General features: G+C 56.4%; 1 protein-coding gene across 1 annotated transcript; it reads right to left on the bottom strand.

Annotated features, from left to right (window-relative positions):
- Positions 1-1005: 1005 nt before the first annotated feature.
- On the bottom strand, positions 1006-17917 carry CERS1 (ceramide synthase 1). The gene is made up of 7 exons (XM_032782793.2): positions 17680-17917; positions 6939-7098; positions 6287-6467; positions 5731-5892; positions 4742-4889; positions 3082-3227; positions 1006-2437 (listed from the first exon to the last, which is right to left on the bottom strand). The coding sequence occupies exons 1-7, from the start codon at positions 17899-17901 to the stop codon at positions 2395-2397; spliced, it is 1062 nt and encodes a 353-aa protein (XP_032638684.1). The 5' UTR covers positions 17902-17917; the 3' UTR covers positions 1006-2394.
- Between the last annotated feature and the right edge of the window lie 1115 nt (positions 17918-19032).

Below are 19032 nucleotides of genomic sequence, written 5' to 3'. Positions count from 1 at the left end.
TGGTGCCCTGGGGAAGGAGACGTGTGAAGTGTCCTCCCTTGAGATCCACAATTCTGCAGTGATCAGGGGCCCACATCCTCTCCCCCTCAACGGCCACCTCCTGACTGTCTGACGCCCTGCCATCCAGCCTGATGGGCTGTTAACTTCCACAACAACCTTGTCAAGTGGTTCCCTGCAGAGCAAAAGACGTATCAGGTACCTATCATAAAACCTGCTCATCCTGTGCCAGCCCTGGCCTGCAGCACCCTGGGAAGTAGCCTCCTGTGCATTGGAAGCCAATCAGTGGAGCAGGGGAATTAAATTATAAAAGGAAAATAAACCATCCAGCTGCCACACCTGCATTAGTGGAGTCTGTTGTTTAAACCGACTAAACATTTAAGTGGGCTGCAGACTCAACATCCCATCCTGGCCTTGCCCTGCCCAGTCCCTCAGGTTGTCACTCACCCCCTGCGAAGTGGGCACGCTGGCAGCAGAAGGGGCGAGTTCTGAGCCAGCAGCCACTTTTGCACAGGTGTAACTGACAACACACAGCACCGGGCCAGGGTGACTTGGCCCATCAATCCCGAAGGGCATCAGGCCAGTTAAACAGCACCCAAGTGGTCCTGTTGCAGCTGCCTCTGTCCTGACTCTTCAACCCATCTGTCCAGAGCAGGACACTAATCCCTAGGAAACCTGCCAGAGAACCCTGCAGCACTCGCCTCATGTTGCCCAGGCCTGCTCCAGCAGTTGGGTCAGCCACTCGTCAGTATTCAACCCTGCCTCACCTTGCTGCTAGCACAGTTGCAGCTGCTAACTGACATTAGAGCAACCAGCTGGTTTTAAAGCACAAGCCACCATTAAACTCCAAATTACCAAATGCACCATGCCTGTGGGTTAGCCACCATCTGTGGAGTCACTGCTGATTTACACCACAAGTTATGAGAGCAGGATCAGGCCCTGTAGGATTTTTTTTTCCCCAGGGAACCCCATGCAAAACCACTTCGAAAGTCAGGGAACAAAAGCAGCCAGTGGGTGGGCTGTTTAATTTCCTGTCCTCGCTAGTTCAGCTGGCTGGGGGGACCAGCCAGAACTGGGGGATTTCTAACAACCTGGCTCATGTTTTCACATTACCTCTCAGGCGCTGATATTTTCCAGGGAGTCTCTTTGTGGCTTATGCAGCACTATCTGGGGTCTGCATCTAAGCAAGGACCAGAAACAACAACCAGCCCTTCACCCCCTGCCCGTTTGGATTAACCCTCTGCAGGCTGGCTGCAATTCCCTTCAGTGGCCTATTGTCCCCCTGGCTTGGAGTTAGGGCCCTCGGAGAGGAGCAGGCAGCAAGCATCAGCCGACACTGCAGGAGTATTGCGATGGGAGATGGGATGAGTCCAGATCCAGGGGGGAGGGATGGGCACAAACCTCCACAGGGTTTCTTTCCCACTGAGCGGAAACAGCTGCGGCTCAGCCCAGCCCAGCCTGCAGGAAATGCAAAGCTCAGAACTCAAACCGAGTCACTCGGGACTTTAGTGAGTCCTTTAAGCCAGAGCCGGTTTCTCAGGCCAGGGGATTCATCAAGGCAGGAGCCCTAGAGGGAGCCACTGTCCCTTCTCTCTCTGATCCAGGCACTGGCCTGCTAAGGGCCTAAAGGCGCAGTGGTACTGAGGGCAGGGGGGCAAGCCCGTCAGATCAGCCTCAGGAGGCTGCGGGGAGAATCCTCTAGGCTCTGGCCCAGGGGGTTCCAGGCAGGGGCCTGGGTTGCTCTGTGGAGTAACCCCTGGATCATTTACAGCAGCTCCCTGTACTACACTGACCCCTACTGGCCAGCAGGGCACATAGCAGCACAACACTTCTCCCTAATGGTATGTCACTATTCCCTGTTTGCAAGCTACAGGGAGCTGGCTCTGGGACCCCACGCTTGGGACACTGGTGCCGAAGGGGCAGAGGCGTTTGCCTCCCTGTCGAGCCCCTCACCAGCTCCACGGCGTCAGCCAGCGCTCCAGAGACAAGAGCTGCCTGGGATCCCACAACTTGCCAGGTCTGGGGAAATCACAGAGGGAGGATTGCGAAGGGGTGGGGTTGGCACAGGGGATCCCACGTAACCGAAAGCAAGTTTCATATCTGACCTGGACCCTGCTAGGAAATCCCGCCCCCACCCCCATATCAGCCGACCCGTCCAACAGCCTGCAGGGTGCCCAGTGCAAACAGGCTCCAGAAGCCATGTCAGGATCAAGTGAAGCCTGGCCCGAGCTGAGCCGAGTGGACTGTTTCTGTTGGCTGCCAGCTGCTCCCCAGCTCCAGGCAGGGTTTTGGGGGAGGGTAGGGTTGGGGTCTTGCACTCCTTCTCCGTGGGCTCTCTCCTTCGCTCGGTTCGTGGAGGGCCATGGATCAGTCCCCAGAGGTTGCCCAGCGGCTCCATTATAACCGTTTGTCTTTTATCAGCCCATTCTTCAGGTGGTTCCTGTGAAAGAGACCACGGCAGAAAATGACGATCCGTATTTGGACCAGCCCCTCCCATTGGCCATCACTTGCCCCTCTCCAGGGTCACCCCTCAGCTCAGACCCACACGTCCCTCCATCCCCCGTAGACCTGGCCTCGATCCCATGTGATGGGCGCATGCAGCGGGTTTGAGCGTGACCCAGGTGGGTGTCAGCACATCAGGCCATCACGGGCCATCTCCTGCCAGACTGGATGAGACTCTCAGCCCATTCCCCAATGCCAGGTACAAGGGGAACCCCCTGATAATGCAGCAGGGCCAGGCAGCAGGGATGGAGAGGTATATGGAACGGGACAGAGGGATGGACAGACAGACAGATAGGCAGATGGATGATTCCTTCCTGACCCCACCAGCAACCAGTTTATAGCCTGCAGCCAGGGATCCAGTCCCTGTGCTCTCACCTGGCACAGACTCCCGCCTCTGCGGCCCCGCCACTGACCCCCTGTCTTCTCTTACAGGCCCTGTTGTTCCCAGGGCTCTGGGACATGGGGGGCGGCGTTATCCATAGCGAACATTTCCCTCACCCACCTGCAGCATTCCCAGCCTCCTTTACGGCTGTATCCCTGCCCCCTCTCCCCACTGGGGGGCTGGACCTGCCCCTTGCTCACCCTTCTTTCCAGGACTTGGGGAGCTGGAGTTCGCCCGCTTTCCGGGGCCCTGTGGTTTTCTTGCTCTCCTCCACGTCGTATTCACGCACGTCGTTCACCTCCTGCATCTGCCCCGTCAGCACCTTGGCCACAAACAGGACGATGTACTGCGGGGAGAGGAACCAGGGAATGACTCTGCCGGCCACGGTGCCTGCTCAGCCCCCCCAGCCAAACACACTCTTTCTACTAACTAGGGCTAACACCTGTCCTGGGGGCCGTCCCGCTAGTCCAGGGAGGCTGGTCTGAGAGCAGCAACTCCCTTGGCTGCTGGGCTTCTGGAAGGCGCACGCCAGGCTGGGAGCTGGGGGCCTGGCGCGGCGTGGGAGCAGCAGGGCTGCCTCGCCCCAAGAGGGGAGTGGGATCCTGGGGGGCATGTAAGGAGATTCCAGCAGCAGATGAAGGGAGCCCAGAAAGACCCCTCCCACCCCCGTGCTGGAGATCCACCGCTGAGACTGGGGCCAAGATCAATGGACCCTCCCCCATACACACACAAGATAACAGGCGTGCGGGGGGCGCAGCTCCAAACAAAGCAAGCTGGGTTGAAGAGCTCCCCGAGTACAAATTACCCATCATGCCCCTGCTGCAGCCCCACCCCCAAATCTATTTGCCCAGCACAAGGGCAGGAGACTTCTATTCCTCTGGACTCCACACCCCTTCCCCACTGCACTGCCCTGCCCCACCCTCACAAGGCCTGGGACCCTCCTGGCCATGGTCATGACTAAGGCTACCGGCAGGTCACGGCACCTGCAGAAGTCACAGAATCTGTAACTCCCAGAGACCTCTGTGACATTGGAGCCCCACAGATCCCAGCCCCCACCAGTGGGGAACCCCGCAGATCCCAGCCTAGGGGTCAAGGGGCCCTCCCAGCCATTGGCAGGGGTGCAGGGGCTGCAGGTCCCTGCCGCTGCATGCAGTGAGCTGGACCCTCCTTCCCCTGCATTTTGTCAGGTCATGGCTTCCTGCCCGGGACCTGTCCATGACAAAACCATAGCCTTAGTCGTGACACCTGCCAGTCCCGGCGAGTGGGGGGCAGCTCAGAGTTTAGTGAAGGCAGGATCCAGCCTAGAGGCCACCTGACTGCACCAGCTGCAGCTGCGCAGGGGGATTCCACCCCAGGACGTCCCCAATTCCCCAGCAGCTGGGATGAGCTGTGGGACCCTCAGTCCATAGGGAGGTTGGAGGGAAGCAGGCAGCAGCCACGCAGTAAGGACTGGACGGAGCAGCACAGCCGCCTGCCCAGGACTGATTCTCCCCCTGCCAGCCCCAGCTCTGCCTTGCGGGCTCTGGGGACGCCTGGCTGATGCGACCCCTTTGGGAGATGGCTGCCCCCCTCCCCCGCACTGACAGCCTCTCTCTCCACAGTTCCCATCCATCCTGGAGCCCCAAGAAATGCCCCGGGGCTGGGCCCCTTTCTGCTGTTGGCGCCCACTCTCCCTCCATCAGCAGGGAGGAGGCTGGGGGGCGGGGCGGTGAGGGGGTAGCATCACCTTGTGTGTCCGTCCCGCCCCTCCCCTACACGGACCCCCCAGCCGTGTCCAGGGCCATGGGGCTGAGCCGCCCCCTTCCCCACACGCTCCCCAGCCGTGTCTCAGGGCCGTGGGGCCGAGCCGCCCCGACTCACCAGGAACCAGTAGAGGTTCAGGAGGGTGAGAGCGAGGAGCAGGGCGTTGAAGAAGAAGTAAAAGGGGACGTCGGGCACAGACTGCAGGCTGCTGTGGCAGGTGGCGTAAAGCACTTTGAGGGGGAACCAGTAGAGGCGGAACCAGAACCTGCCAGGACGGACACAGAGGGTGGGGGGTGGGTTGAGTGGCATTGAGGGGAGCCCCCCAGAGAGGGCCCAGGGCTGAGCATCACCCACCTCCCAGCATTGCCTGGCAACCTGGTCTAGCCCCTTCCCTCATGCCTGACTGTCTACAGCAGGAGAGCTGGATTTTCAGGAAGTCACCGGTCGCTGTGGCCAGACCGCACAGGTGGCTGCTAAGGGGGGTTACGCTGAGCCCAAGCGTTCCGGGATGACAGTAGAGAGACTGTCCTGGGACAGAGGGAAGATCTGCAAACTGCTGCTACAAGCCCATCAATGGCACATCTGCCCCCCACTCCTTGGCTCTAAGTCCAGTGGGTCCTATCCCTTCTGCCCCCACACGGCCGTGCCAGGGGACAGGGGGAGAAAGAGGCCGGGGAGGAGGTGCTGTGGTGAAGTACTTAAGCCAGGAGCTGGTCCCTGGATTTCAACCAAGGTTTTCATGCTGTCTGGGTGTGGCCCTGCCCCTGACTTGGCCCAAGAGGGGCTGTGACAGGAGCATGACTATGTCTCCCTCCTTTCCCCTCCTTGAATCTGAGCCGCTCTCACTGCCACAGCTGGTCTGTGAAGGGGCCTGGGCCCAGCTCCTCCTTCCGCCTGCCCGGGTGTGGCCATGCTCTGTGTGCCTGACGCCATCAGCATCTCCGTGGCCACCCACCGGGATCCCACAAAGGCAGGATTCCCAGCCCAGCAGGCAGCAGGGGTGACCCCGCAGCCCACAGCATGGCCGTGTCCCCCAGATGAACCACTGGGGCCTGGTGGCGTGGTGGGGGACGGGGGGGTGGAGTGGGGCAGGGGCTGGAGCTCACCAGCTGATGCTGAAGGTGAGGCAGCCGAGGTTGGAGATGACGTCATTGAGCCGGTGATAGATCCCGCCCCGGTGTTTGAAGTAGACGTTGAGCTTGGTGAACTCCAGCTGCACGTCGCTGATGTCGTGCAGGAAGAGGACGAGAATCCCCACGTTGTGGAACCTGCGGGTAGAAGGGGCCATGGATGCGTTTGTGAGCAGGACTGTGCTCATCAGCTGGGGGGAGGCGGTGGGCTCTATGCCCAGGCCAGGCTGTATCGGAGCTGCAGGCTCCATGCGGTGCAGACAGAGTGCTGGATGGCCTGGCACTGGGTGGACCATATTAGAGCGGGGATGGGGGTCATCATGGGGCCAACTGGAGCACTGTGGGGCAGCTCAGAGAAAGGGACAAGCTTCGAGTCCCTCTGATGGAGCCCAGAGGCAGGGCGAGCCATAACTGGGTGTGGAACAGCTGCTGCATTTCCCAGTGGCTGCCCAGTGCTGGGCCCCCCCAGCTCCAAACATGCCCTGTGCAGAGGGCAGTGGGATGTGGATGGCCGGGCCGGGGAGGGACTCACCTGAACGCGTAGGAGAAAACAATAAGCGTCAGTGTCACCACATGGTGGATGAGCATGACCACAGAGTCCCTGCGCCAGGCGTCCATGTACACGGTGGCATAGATGGAATGCCCGTAGAAGCTGCCCTGCAGCAAGTAGGCGATGCCAATGTCGGTGGGTACATCCATACCCTTCTCCCAACCTAGGAGCAGCACGGAGATCCCTGCATGAGCCCTGCATGGACAACTCCCCCCACAGCCAGCCCAGCATGCTCAGAGCGCCAGCCGGAGCACTGCCCAGGGGAGCAGGCCCCACCCACTCAGGGACAGTTCCTGAGCTCACACGTCATTGGCAGCACAAGGAAGGTGGTTTGGGGAGCTTAAGCTACGGATTCCCCCTTAACATCGGCCTCTTTGTTTGCCCCTTGAAGACGCTGATCCCTTGAGAACACAAGAACGGCCAGGCTGGGTCAGACCAAGGGTCCATCCAGCCCAGCATCCTGTCTTCCGACAGTGGCCAATGCCAGGCGCCCAGAGGGAATGAACAGGACAGGGAATCATCAAGTGATCCATCCCGTCACCCATTCCCAGCTGCTGGCAAACGGAGACTGGGGACACCATCCCTGCCTTCTGGGCATTAGCATCTGAGCTTCTTCTCCGTGGCGCTGACGTACCGTAGAAGACGGAGGGTGGGTCGTGGAAGAAGGGGTACTCGGTGAAGAAGAGCAGGTAGGCACCATATGACCAGGACAGTGTGTAGAACAGCAGCTTCCAGGCGCTCTCGGGCATCTTGGCAGCATCCTTTGGCTGCAGGTTACACCGCTCCCCGAACGGCTGCCGGGAGAGAGGGGACATGGTGCAGGGCTCAGGGAGCGGGACAGCAGCACCTCCAGATGGTGCCTCATAACAAGGATGCAGCTCCAGGAGATTCACGGCAGCTCCCCGCAGCCCTCTGCACACACAGACCTGGCTCCAGAGGTCCCCACGCCCAGGGCACAAGGGGCTGGGCTGCCACATGTTTATAACTCAGCAAAAAGTCCTTGAGGGCAGCTCCTTGGCTGGGCCTCATCCGCCCTGAATACCGGCCTCAGGACAGATCCAGACTCGCACTGAGATGCCCTGTGCCGCTGAGCTCAGTTTGGGGTTCCCCCTGTGCACAGCCGGAACCAGTGACACTAACAGCTCACAGGAGAGGGACACAACTGCGGACTGGAGACAGGAATTTCAGCTAGACTGCCTCAAACACTGTGGCGTCCTTAACTCAGATGCCTAATGAACATGTGGGCGAAAGGACGTCTTTGTGCAATATTCATGCCCCCTGCAGCTGCAGTGATGGTGTGACACCACCAGGAGGCCTTCCCACCAAACCAGACTTCGGGAGAAAACAGGCGGGAAGAACATTTGTAAAGAATCTTCCCACCCCTGCTATCCATCAGAAGGGAGTGAGAACAGGGACCAGAACTTGACTTAACCCGCCCAAACTTTTCAGACTTCTTCCACTGCTCCAGGAGGGTGAGGGAGGTGGAAGAGGAGCCCTGGCAGACAGCCAGAGCGAGAGAAAAGCAAGCTCAGGTTTCCATCCGGCTCACACTCGGCCACAGCGGCAGCTGCTGTCAACACTGAGCAGTGGAGAAAGCAAACGCCAAAGGCACGTGGTCTCCACAAGCCCATCAGGGTCACTCCCAGAGGAGCAGGGCTGGCCCCAGCCAGTCTTCTGCAACCAGGGAGGGAATTCAAAATGAATAAATCCAGAGTCCTGTCTGCACTAAGAAACCCCCGGGGTGAGGCTGTAACGTGACCTGAGTGCCCTGTGAATGGGCTTCTGCCAGCATGTGCCCCCCTCCCCCCAAAAGAACCTTCACATCTGAGAGGGGCTTGGGGCCAAATGGAAAATCCCACAGTCGCAGACAGCGTCACTCCTGCAAGACGTGGGAGCAAAGGCCTGTCTGGGGCAGTGAGTGCTGGGGGAGTGGACAGCTAGTGGGCGTCTGGCTCGGTTACTCCCCGACACGTGGATAATCACCAAGGCCCCATGCTGTGCTGAGTGTGCCGGAGAAACATCGGATGAGCTCCAGAGGAAAATAAAATGCCTGAAAAGTAACCAAACCCTTCCCCGGATCAGCAATTTCCAGAGCCGGCTGCTTGGCTCCCATTGGCTCCTTGAAGGCTATATTAAGACCCCAGCTGTTCGGTGGAGGTGGCTGGCCCAGCCATAGCGCCTCTGTGCATGACGGGGAAGCGAGATTCATGCAAAAGGCTCCGTTCCAAAGGTGGCCCCATCCTGCCTGGCTACGGATGGCTGATGAGTTCACAGCATCAGTTGCTTCCAGGGGGGAAGCACCAGCTTTGCAGCACCCAAGTCCAGAGAATGCCCTGAAACTGGCAAGATCCCGCACCCCCCAGCCATGCTGTCTGCCCCTCCATCAGCCACTGCCTACCCCCAGATCCTGCCTGTGGGGCAGGGCAGGGCTGCCCCATTCAAAGCCCCACACTGCGACAGGGGGAGGGGCTGCACTAAGGGAGGATGAAGAATGCACAGGCCCCTGGAAGTCAGGAATTATTTGTGGCTCTATAAAATGCAGCCCAGAGAGGAGCTTGAATAAGCCCCATTTGGAGACAGCTCAGCTCTCGAGCAGGCCTCATGTGCTAATGGAGCAGGGACTCCTGGGCAGAGAACCTGGCTGGCCCACTGATCATCCTGGCAGTGGTTCAGGAGACGGCATGACCTTGTCTCTCCTTGCCTCAGTTTCCCCTATCAGTACAAGCGGACAGTGGCACTGTCCTACCTCCCAGGGGGACTGCAGACAAACCCATCAAAGGCTGAGGCGTTCAGACACTGTGGAGCCAAGTAAGCAGGCAGAGAGAGAACCGGCTCTGAGATCTCAGCAGGAAGAGGATGTCGCCATATCAGGGAGGGGAGGGTGGAATCGCTACCTACAGCCAATTCGGAAATCCACCCTCCTGAGCAGGAGCAAGCCCTACAGACGCTGTTCCTCTCCCTCTTCTTTCCAGTGAAGACTCCCATGCTTTTTGCATGGCTAACTCTGACCCCGAACTGAGCACCCCAGACCGAGACCTGTCCATGCTGTCTCTCCCCTCTCGACAGAGCCCTCTGGGAAATCGCAGGCAGTTGCTGGCTTTGGGGATGCGACGAGGAGCAGAATGAGGGTGGGAGACAGCAGAACGGGGAGAGCCTAGACAGAAGGGCTGGAGGAGGCCAGGAGGAGGGGAAAATTACTGCTTCTGAATAATACACCCTGGGGAGCTGGTCACTGGGGCAGCCCACTGCCCAGACCAGCACGCTGAGGCCACCCATGCAGATGTGCATCAGCAGGTCCTGCATGCAGACAGCCATCCCATGAATGATTAAGCAGGAGCCCTGCTCCCACTGCCATGCCAGGCGGGCACCAATTACTTCTCCTCTTCATTCTGAGGTGGGGCGCATGCGGGGGTGAGGGGTACCCTCTTTGCCATCAGCCAGCTGCTGTTGCCACAGCAATGACAGAGCGATGCCCATGTTGCTAGGAGCAACCAGTGCTGCAGCAGGAACAATGCATTGCTGGCTCTGGCTGAAAGAGCCCCAGGTTCTGGTGAGTGATGTAATGTGGCTGCATTTAAAGGGCCAGTGCTGTGGTGAAGCTGGATGCAAGATTATGGCTTGGGAACCTCTCCATTGCTCCCCCTCCAAATGGAAACCAGAGCCGGGCCGGGTGGGTCTAAACAGTCTTCTCCAGCATTTCCCCCCCGGTGCAGGCTCCTGGCTCCAGGAACACACCTTACTCCATACTCTGCGCAGTACCAGGCCCAGACAACCCAACAACCCCGGGAACCAGAAAATGAAAACAAACAGAAACATGAAACTGATCAAGACTTAGGGTGACCAGACAGCTAGTGTGAAAAATCGGGATGGGGGTCGGGGGCATAATAGGAGCCTATATAAGAAAAAGACCCAAAAATCAGGACTGTCCCTATAGAATCGGGACATCTCCAGTGCTAGAAAGATGGAATTTGACCGTATCCCTTCAAATCCACCATGGAAGAAACGTAGAAAGAGGCAGTCCGCAAGTCCCCCCAGCCCCGTGTGCAGCGATGGGTTATGAATCGAGGCTTGCTAATGAAGGAGAATCACTGGAGTCCCAGCCGTGCCCAAAGAGGTCCCCATCCAGCTTGCGATGGATTTTGCTTTGCCCACGGTAGGAGATACTGATCAGTAACCAGAGTAACAGGTTTCCATTGAAAGCCAGGGCTTTGGCTCCCACACACAGCAATATCACAGCCCCCTCATTGCTTTCAGGCCTGGGCCTCCCCACTGCTGCCCCTCAATCCCAAGCTACAATGCCCCTGCCTGGGCACCTCCCAAGCTCCACTGCCCCTGGGATCCTCTCTCGTAGGATTGTGGGGAACAAGCCGCAGGACCACGGTTGGAATTCTGCAGGACACTGGAATGGTTTCCTCTTTACTCATCTGGTGCAGGTCACCCGGACTCAGTGGAATGAAAATGAAACACGACTGCACCCCCCTTTACCCAGAGAAAAGGGTCCCCAAAGCCTGCAGAACCAAGGATAATGCCTGTAGAACCAGCCGCCCGCTATCTAAGGCTATCACTAACCATCTAGGGAGGGGTGTGGTCTGAGCACAGGCCTGGGGACCCCCAACACTGTCCTCCTGCTCGACACCAACCCTATCTATGGGCTTAGGCAAGTCACTAAGCTGCTCTGTGCCTCAGTTTCCCCACCTGGAAAACAGGGATACCATTCACCTGCCCCCTCAGGGTGCTGCGAAGGCTTTGGAAAATGCAGTGAGAAATATCATGACAGTTGGCATAAATCATTAAAAGCCATTTCCTCTTCACTCGAGCATCTGCACCCAGTAGGACCAGCCTTTGGAGTGGGCACCCTCGGTAGCCCAGGCATAGCTGCCTTTTGAGCCCTGTGGGGGCTGATTAGCCTCCTGAGCAGCGCGGCTCAGCTCCTGAACGCTGATAAACAGCACGTGAAACCCAGCACCCGCCCTGGAACCCAAGGAAAATGACTTCATTCTCTTCCACAAGAAACGGCCCGTTGTGGCTTTCTCCTCGTGGCATCACAGGCCTGCCAACAGCAGCTAGGGCACACGAGCGAGAGGGCACCACTCTCAGGTCACAGGAGAGCTACTCTCTGCACCCCGAGAGGGACGAGGCGCAGGTCACACTCACTGGCACTGCAGGAAGGAAGCACTCCAGGCAGCTCATGGCTCCCAACGCAATTCTTACTGGAGGGTCGGCCTGCTGGTTTGCTGTGAGTGGTCCTGCCACCTCCTGGGGCATTCACCCGAGCCAGGAGGAAAGCAGGGCTGGGAACTCACTCCGGTGAATGTTTTGGGTCCTGGGGAGAATCTAGCTCTTCAAGGCACAAAACACTTCACTAGAAAAGCCAGCAGAGTGGGGAGCGTGAAGAAGCAAATGCTGCACCCCAGCCTAGGTGGCCAGCATCCATTCACGACACCAAAGGAGATTTTCACGTTGCAGCACTCTGCAAATTGAGAACCACCCAGGGATCAACCAGCTGTGTCTGGCCATGAGGTGGAAGGTGAGTAGCAGCTGCAGAGAAATGTCAGGCAGCAATTTAGGACAGGCAACGGAGAATATCTGACAAACTTCACAAGCTGCAGTGGGCGAGGCAGGGTCAGGTATTCATGTGGGATTTTGGCCAGCACCCAGGGGTCAACACTTCTCATTCTTGTGAAAAATACCACAGGGCCTTTAATAGCCCTAAGTGGTTGGAACCTAGGTTTTCTCTCTCATCTGAGAGATGGCAGCTCCGTGCCCCCGGAAAGAGAGTGGGAACAGAAGGATAGCGTGAGGGTCCACCCTTTCCACGGGTCTATCTAGGTCAGGGGTTCTCAGACTGGGGGTTGGGACCCCTCAGGGGGTCATGAGGTTATTACAGGGGAGTAGTGAGCTGTCACCCTCCACCCCAAACCCTGTTTTGCCTCCAGCATTTATAATGGTGTTAAATATATAAAAAAGTGTTTTTAATTGATAAGGGGGGGTTGCACTCAGAGGCTTGCTGTGTGAAAGGGGTCACCAGCACAAAAGTTTGAGAACCACTGATCTAGGTTCTGCACTGGTCCTAGCACCAGAATGTGAGAGTCTCTCAATCTCATCTTCAAACTTTCTCTCCAGACTGGGATTTTCATACTCCTTCTCTGGTAACGGTGCCCCAGATACCTACTACTTTTAGCCTGGACCAGTTCTCTCATAGGCTGTTCCTGGGATTTTGGAGCACAGCAGCTAGTTTTCCACCATCACCAGTGGCGGGTTTTTTCATTTAAAAAAAAAAAAACACTCGAGGGCTCCTTCTTTCTACATCACCCTGGTACCCGCACTCGGTGCATGACTGGCCACAAAGCCAACAGTATCTGCCAAAAGCAGCCAGAAAAGAGTTTATTGGTGTGAGCTCAGTGTCCATCTAGGCTGTCCTCCCTCCCTTGACCTGGATCGTGCCCAGTTCTGCCCTCGGTTCCATTCATGCAACTTCAGTGCACAACCTCTGGGCCTGCTTGAAAGAGCAGCAGCTAGTACAGGCCTGATGGGCTATCAGGCACTGTGTCAAGTGCCCTTGTCCTGTGCTGGGTACAGAGAACCCCATGACGGACACAGCCCTGGCTTCCCTTCACCAGACACACAGCTTGGGATCTCATTTCTCTTGTCCCAGCACACAGGGCTGGTCACAGACAACTGCTTGGAGACCGAGGTAGCTTCCTCCATAGGCAAGTCAATACCCCTGACAGACACAGGTACATTCCGTTCACTGTCACAATTCTCCACACAGGTTAACGGGTAAGGTATAGGGACACTCATCTTCCACTATCCTTGTCTTCCCAAACTGCTATTGGGCTATTAAATTGTCACTCAGTGCAGCACAGGCTGATGCTTTGCTCAACTCCTCCAGCTCCTTGGCAGCAGCTGCTCCCTCAGGAGTGCTTGCTCCTCACCAGGGACAGCTGCCTTCCACAGACCAGCTGAGCGAGGGACACCAAAAGACTGTATGGGAGAGGGGGCAGAGAGGAGGTCTGGCCTGGCCATCTCACAAGCCCTGCTTGTGGTCAGACACATCCAGGAGACTCTCAGGTTTGAACACTCAGCAGCCAGGCCCTGCCACTGCCACTAAGAGAGGACAAAGATTCCTTCCATTTCCTAGAGAAGAGGCAAGCGGCTACAGAAACCCCACACCAGACAAGAAATACATTTCCTCTCCTGCTTTCTCATGGGCGCCCCGCAGGCCGACCCCTCCCGAACCGATCAGTCATAGGAACGTCGGGCTAGAAGGGCGCTCGAGAGGTCTGAGGCAGGACCAAGTGTTATCTAGACCGTCCCTGACAGGGGTTACCTAATGATGGAGATTCCACAACCTCCAGAGCTCATTTGTTCCAGTGTTTAACCACCCTAACAGTTAGGAAGCTTTTCCTAATGTCCAACCTAAACCTCCCTTGCTGCAATTTAAGACCATTGCTTCTTGTCCTGTCCTCAGAGGATATCGAGAACAATTTATCACCTTCCTCTTGATAACAACTTTTTACATACTTGCAGACTGTTACCATAGCCCCCCTCAATCTTCCCTTCTCCAGACTGAACAAACCCAATTTTTTTAATCTTTCTAGCCCTTTAATCATTTTTGTTGCTCTCCTCTGGGCTTTCTCTAATTTGTCCATGTCGTTCCTGAAGCTTGGTGTCCAGAACTGGACACAATACTCGCATTGAGGCCTTATCAATGCTGAGTAGAACAGAAGAATTACTTCTTGTGTCTTGCTTACAACATTCCTGGTAATACATCTCAGAACGATGTTTGCTTTTTGAAACAATATTACATTGTTGACTCATATTTGGCTTGTGATCCACTATAATTCCCAGATCCTTTTCTGCCGTACTCCTCTTTAGAAAGTTATTTCCAATTTTGTATTTGTGAAACCGATTACTCCTTCCTAAGCGTAGTACCTTGCATTTGTCCTTATTGAATTTCATTCTATTTCAGACCATTTCTCCAGCTGTCCAGATCATTTCTAATTCTAATCCAGTCCTTGCAGCCCTTCACATCTTGCCATCATCCACAAACGTGTAAGTGTGCTCTCTGTGCCGTTATCCAAATCATTTATGAAGACACTGAACAGAACCAGATCCAGGACAGATCCCTATGGGATCCCACTTGATAGGCCCTTCCAGTTTGATTTTTAGCCATAGATAACTACTCTCGGAGTACAGTTTTCCAAACAGTTGTGCATGCACCTTATAACAAGTTTGTCTGTTTTCCTAGTTTGCTCATGAGAAGGTCATGTGAGATGGTATCAAAAGCCTTACTAAAGTTGGGACAGATCACCTCTACGGCTTCTTCCCTAGCCACGGGCTTGATACCCTGGCAAAGAAGGATATTAGATTGGACTGACGTGCCGGTACCAGAGCTCAGCTAACTGAATTCACTTCTTCCCTGCGCAGAAATGATCCGGCCTTCCTATATGGATATTGCAGTTTGAATAGCAAGAGGCCAACGGGCAAAATAATTATCTTGGTTTCAAGGATCACTTTGGAAAAGCCACATGTACAACACAGCTACAAATCTGACAATTGCAACAGGTAAAGTCCATGCTAGTCCCCATCCTCCACAGCCCACTCGCTGTCCCTCCCCCTTCCAGCCCTCCACCCACTGTACTTCTCTCCCAGTCAATCTCTGTGATATCCTATGGAGCCAGGGCATGGCCTATGAATAAATGCTTTGTTCCTGGCGGCCTCTAAAGACATTGGGAACCTAGATATAATCTGCACTCCTTGCACACTCTAAACACCCAGTGAAAACAATGGGCACTCCAGATGATGCATGAGTAGGATCCACATGTCACAGGAAGAGGTGTGTTTCTTTATGCAGCTGTTTTCAGAGATATCTGGCCACAGATAGAGCTAAATGAAGGTGCATTTTAAGCCACAATCTTTGTCCTCCTGCTAAGAACGTGACTTCCTCTTTAGGTGCGTAGCAGCTACAGGCCAAGTGCCGAGATCTATGACATATAATGACTAATGCTCAGTAAGGCAGCATTCTTGGGGGACACAGAATTAATTGATTTCACAAGGATGAGCCTTTCAGTCTCTGAGAGAACGTTAAAGGATTAATTGCCAGAGATATAGGAACTGAACACAAGCGGCAAAGAGGAACAACTGCCCTTGGGTTCTACACTGGGCAGTGACTGTCTCTGGCATAGAAGGAGTTTGCTCCCAACGGCACGTAGCAGATGGAAGAGTCCCGAGGGTGACAGAGGAGGTGAAAGCCTCTGCTCACCTGCTGTTGAATGACCCCTCCTCTGAACAGCCTCCAGATCAGATATATGCCACAAGACGCAGCTCAATTCTCATTAGAAATGGCAAAGCTCTTCTGGGAGCCAGCCTCTCCAATTTCCCCTTTAAAGCTCCGGCACGTGAATCACGCCCAGGCATGGGATGTTTTTATAAAGCCGTTTCCTCCCCCTCCTGCCCACTGGTGGGAAATTGACCCCCCGACAGCACTGTTTGCCATCTCGGCCCCACCTCAAACTCCGTGGCAGTATTTCAAGGCAAAGAAGCACGATCCCAATGTAGCCATGAGAACTGGCTCTCTGCTCATCCCTTCTCATGCTTTGGGTACAAGAAGCGTGACCAAGGGATGTCAGCACGAGCTGCCAATTACTCATGGAGCACCAGCTAAGCTGCAACGCACAGCACTCCTACTGCGCTTTTCACCTCAGATCTCAAAGCACTTTACAAAGGAGAAGGGGCACTCAGTTTGCAGAGGGGAAACTGAGGCACGACAACAGTTGCTCAGTGACTTGCTCAAGATCACACTGTGTGACAGTGCTGGGATTAAACTCCAGGAGTCCTGACTCCCAGGCAGTCCCCTACTCACTGGGGTATCCAGAGAGATCCAGGTGTTGCGTGTAGGGTTGCCAACCTTCCAGGATTGTCCTGGAGCCCCCAGGAATTAAAAGATGAATCTTTCATTAAAGATTATGTCAAGTGATAAAACCTCCAGGGATACGTCCAACCAAAACTGGCAACTCTGGCTCCGGGCAAACGGGGCTGGAGGGAGAAGAGTGACAGAAAGGCAGCACAAGGCCTACCTAACCCGTTTGGAGTGCTTCAGGTCTTGCGCTAGTTCTTGGCACCATGCAAGCTTAGCTCTGTGACTCAATATGGAGGAAGCAATGACACGAGTGACTGGCTCAGGCAGAGCTTCCCATCAGGGAGGCCCCCTGTGCCACCGAGGTGTGGGGATGGGAGCCCAGAGCAGCTACTAGGCTGAGGGTGGATCATGGTTACTAATAAAGTGCTGCTCCCTGCAGTCTGTGTCACCCCACAGCAAATCGCCTCTGGAGACGGCAAGTTCTCCACGGGGAGCCAACCCACGCTGAAGCAGAATGTGTCTGAGTCGTCTCCAGGGAGAACCAACTCCCTCCCAAACTCCCCCCAGCCCCTGGAAACTGTCTTGTCACCATCGGCGCTGAGGAAAGGGTTTGGTTTGTGCCTCTGACGGCTCCGGATTGTCACATGACCCAGGACACAGCATCTTCCATCTCTTTTGCCTTGAAAGTCCCATCAAGGGTAGGGTCAAAAAGCCTCTGCCATACACCAGGCACCCAGGGGCCGCTCCCCCAGGCCAGGACACACACCTTGGGGAGAAGGGGCAGCTTTCATCTCATGACATTTGTTCAGTGCAATCAACACAGAGCGACCCTTCTGCCAGGGCATCCAGCCGCCCTCTCCCTTCGCAGGCAGCCACTCGATCATCTCATTCTAGCCAGCCCAGCACTCTGAACTAGGGCAGCTACCAAGCCTTGTGCCCAAGGGAGGAGGTGGAAAGCCATTCAACAGCCTGCAGGAGCACAGCTCGCTGCCCCCCGCCCGCCCCAGCCAGGCCCTGCAGCCAGCCCCGAGCCAGGCCCCGCAGTCAGCCCGCCCCCACCCCTTTGCAAGACATAAATCTCATTACTTCACCCCAGACGTGCCTTGGGGGGCGGGGGAGTTAAGTAGCAGCAAGATACAACACACAGGTCCTGCTTGCAATGTAGCCCTCCCCAACCTCAACTCCCCCGGACCAGCCCCCCGCACCGTACAATGCAGCCTCCTCTTTCCCCCTCCCCTACGCCCATGCAATATACCCCCCATCGCTGCCCCGCCCCCCCGCAGTGCAGCCTAGGGTGACCAGATGTCCCGATTTGGGGTCTTTTTCTTATGTAGCCTCCTATTACCCCCCACTCGTGTCCCGATTTTTCACACTTGCTGTCTGGTCACCCTAGTGCAGCCTCCCTCCCCTCCGTCGTGCAGCCTCCTCCGCTGCCCCCTGCCATGCAGCCCCTCTCCCCCACCCCTCCATGCAGCCGTCCCATGCAATGCAGCCCCCCCGCGCCGGCACCCACCCGAAAGAGGCTGCCGGAGGCGGCCCTGCGCAGCCAGGTCCAGCCGATGGCGCACAGCAGGCAGAGGAGGGTCTCGCTCCAGGCGAGGGACGCGTTCTCGGCCCAGGTCCGCCGGGAGAGCTCCCAGCCGCAGTCCGTGCAGCTCCGCACCGCCCCCGCCAGGCTCCGGTAGCAGCGCTGCAGCAGCTGCCCGTAGCCGGGCATGGGCTCGGGCCGCGGCATCCCGGCCCCCAGGTCACAGGCTGCGCGATCGCCCCCGGCCCATCGCTCCGGCAGCGGCGAGCGCTCGCACTGCAGCCCGCTCGGCAGCCAGAGGTTGGTAGCTGCTGCCCGCAACGCGCAGGCTCCCGGAGGCGGCTGAAGATAGGGGGCAGCAGTGCGCGCTGGAGCAGGGGATGCGCCGCCTGGTGCGACCCTCACGGGAGCCAAAACTCAGGCTCTGCGCGCCTGGAGACGGGGAGAGGCTAGTCCAGGCCCCCGCAAGGGCAGCACAGAGCCCCAGCCGCCTTTTTATCGCAAGTTAAGGGGGAAATTCCCCAGCCCCCAGGGACCAAAATGGACCTGCCCAGCTGCTTAGAGAAAGCTGGGGCAGGGGTCTCCTTTTCTCCCCCCTCTTTTTAACTGGGGGAGGGGAGGAAATGCAGTGCCAGGGGAAAGCTTTCCTGAATATTTTACTCTCACAGAGGTGGGAATCAGGCCCCTTTTTCAACAGGGAACCCCCAAACCCCCTCATTTTTGATGAGTTGGTCCAGATTCTGCAATTTATCCCTAGGGCCCACTGTCACCTACAGGACAGCTTTATCCTCACCAGCAGTGGTTCTCCAGCAGGGGTACACAGAGGTCTTTCAGGGGGTGCATCAACTTATCAAGCTCTTTGCCTAGTTTTACAACAGGCTACAAAGCACTAGCAACCTCAGTACTAACCAAAATTCATACAGAGGGAATGAGAAGTCAGCAAGCTGTCAGTAACAGGGTGCTATGACATTTGTAGTTTTATGGCTGATTTTGTAAGCAAGTAGTTTTTAAGTGGAGGCAAAACTTGGGCTATGTAAGAGAGATCAGACTCCTGAAAGGGATACAGTTGTCTGGAAAGGTTGAGAACCACTGCTCTACAGTATCCTTCACCCAAATGCTCCCTTCCCAGCTAGACACAGCTGAGAGGGAAACAGAGGGTCTCTCCACTTAGAATGCTACAGCAGCACTTCAGCGTAGACCCTATTGGGCGGGGAGATGTTCTCCCCTTGCTGTAGTTAATCCACCTCCCATGAGAGGCAGGAGACTACGTCAACAAATTCTTCCATTGACCTAGCACTGTCTCCAGAAGGGCCAGATCATCTCAGCTATGAGGCTCGG

Source organism: Chelonoidis abingdonii, chromosome 11 (genome assembly GCF_003597395.2).
Source record: "Chelonoidis abingdonii isolate Lonesome George chromosome 11, CheloAbing_2.0, whole genome shotgun sequence".
NCBI classification, from domain to species: domain Eukaryota; kingdom Metazoa; phylum Chordata; order Testudines; family Testudinidae; genus Chelonoidis; species Chelonoidis abingdonii.
This window is presented reverse-complemented; position numbering and strand designations above follow the sequence as displayed.

Excerpts from the sequence above, each read along its gene's own strand:
- CERS1 (XM_032782793.2), bottom strand. The coding sequence starts at position 17,901 with ATGCCGCGGCCCGAGCCCATGCCCGGCTACGGGCAGCTGCTGCAGCGC. Across the intron at positions 7,099-17,679 it reads CCTCCGGCAGCCTCTTTCGG|CCGTTCGGGGAGCGGTGTAA; the intron begins GTGGGTGCCGGC and ends CTCTCCCGGCAG. Across the intron at positions 4,890-5,730 it reads CTCACCTTCAGCATCAGCTG|GTTCTGGTTCCGCCTCTACT; the intron begins GTGAGCTCCAGC and ends CCGTCCTGGCAG.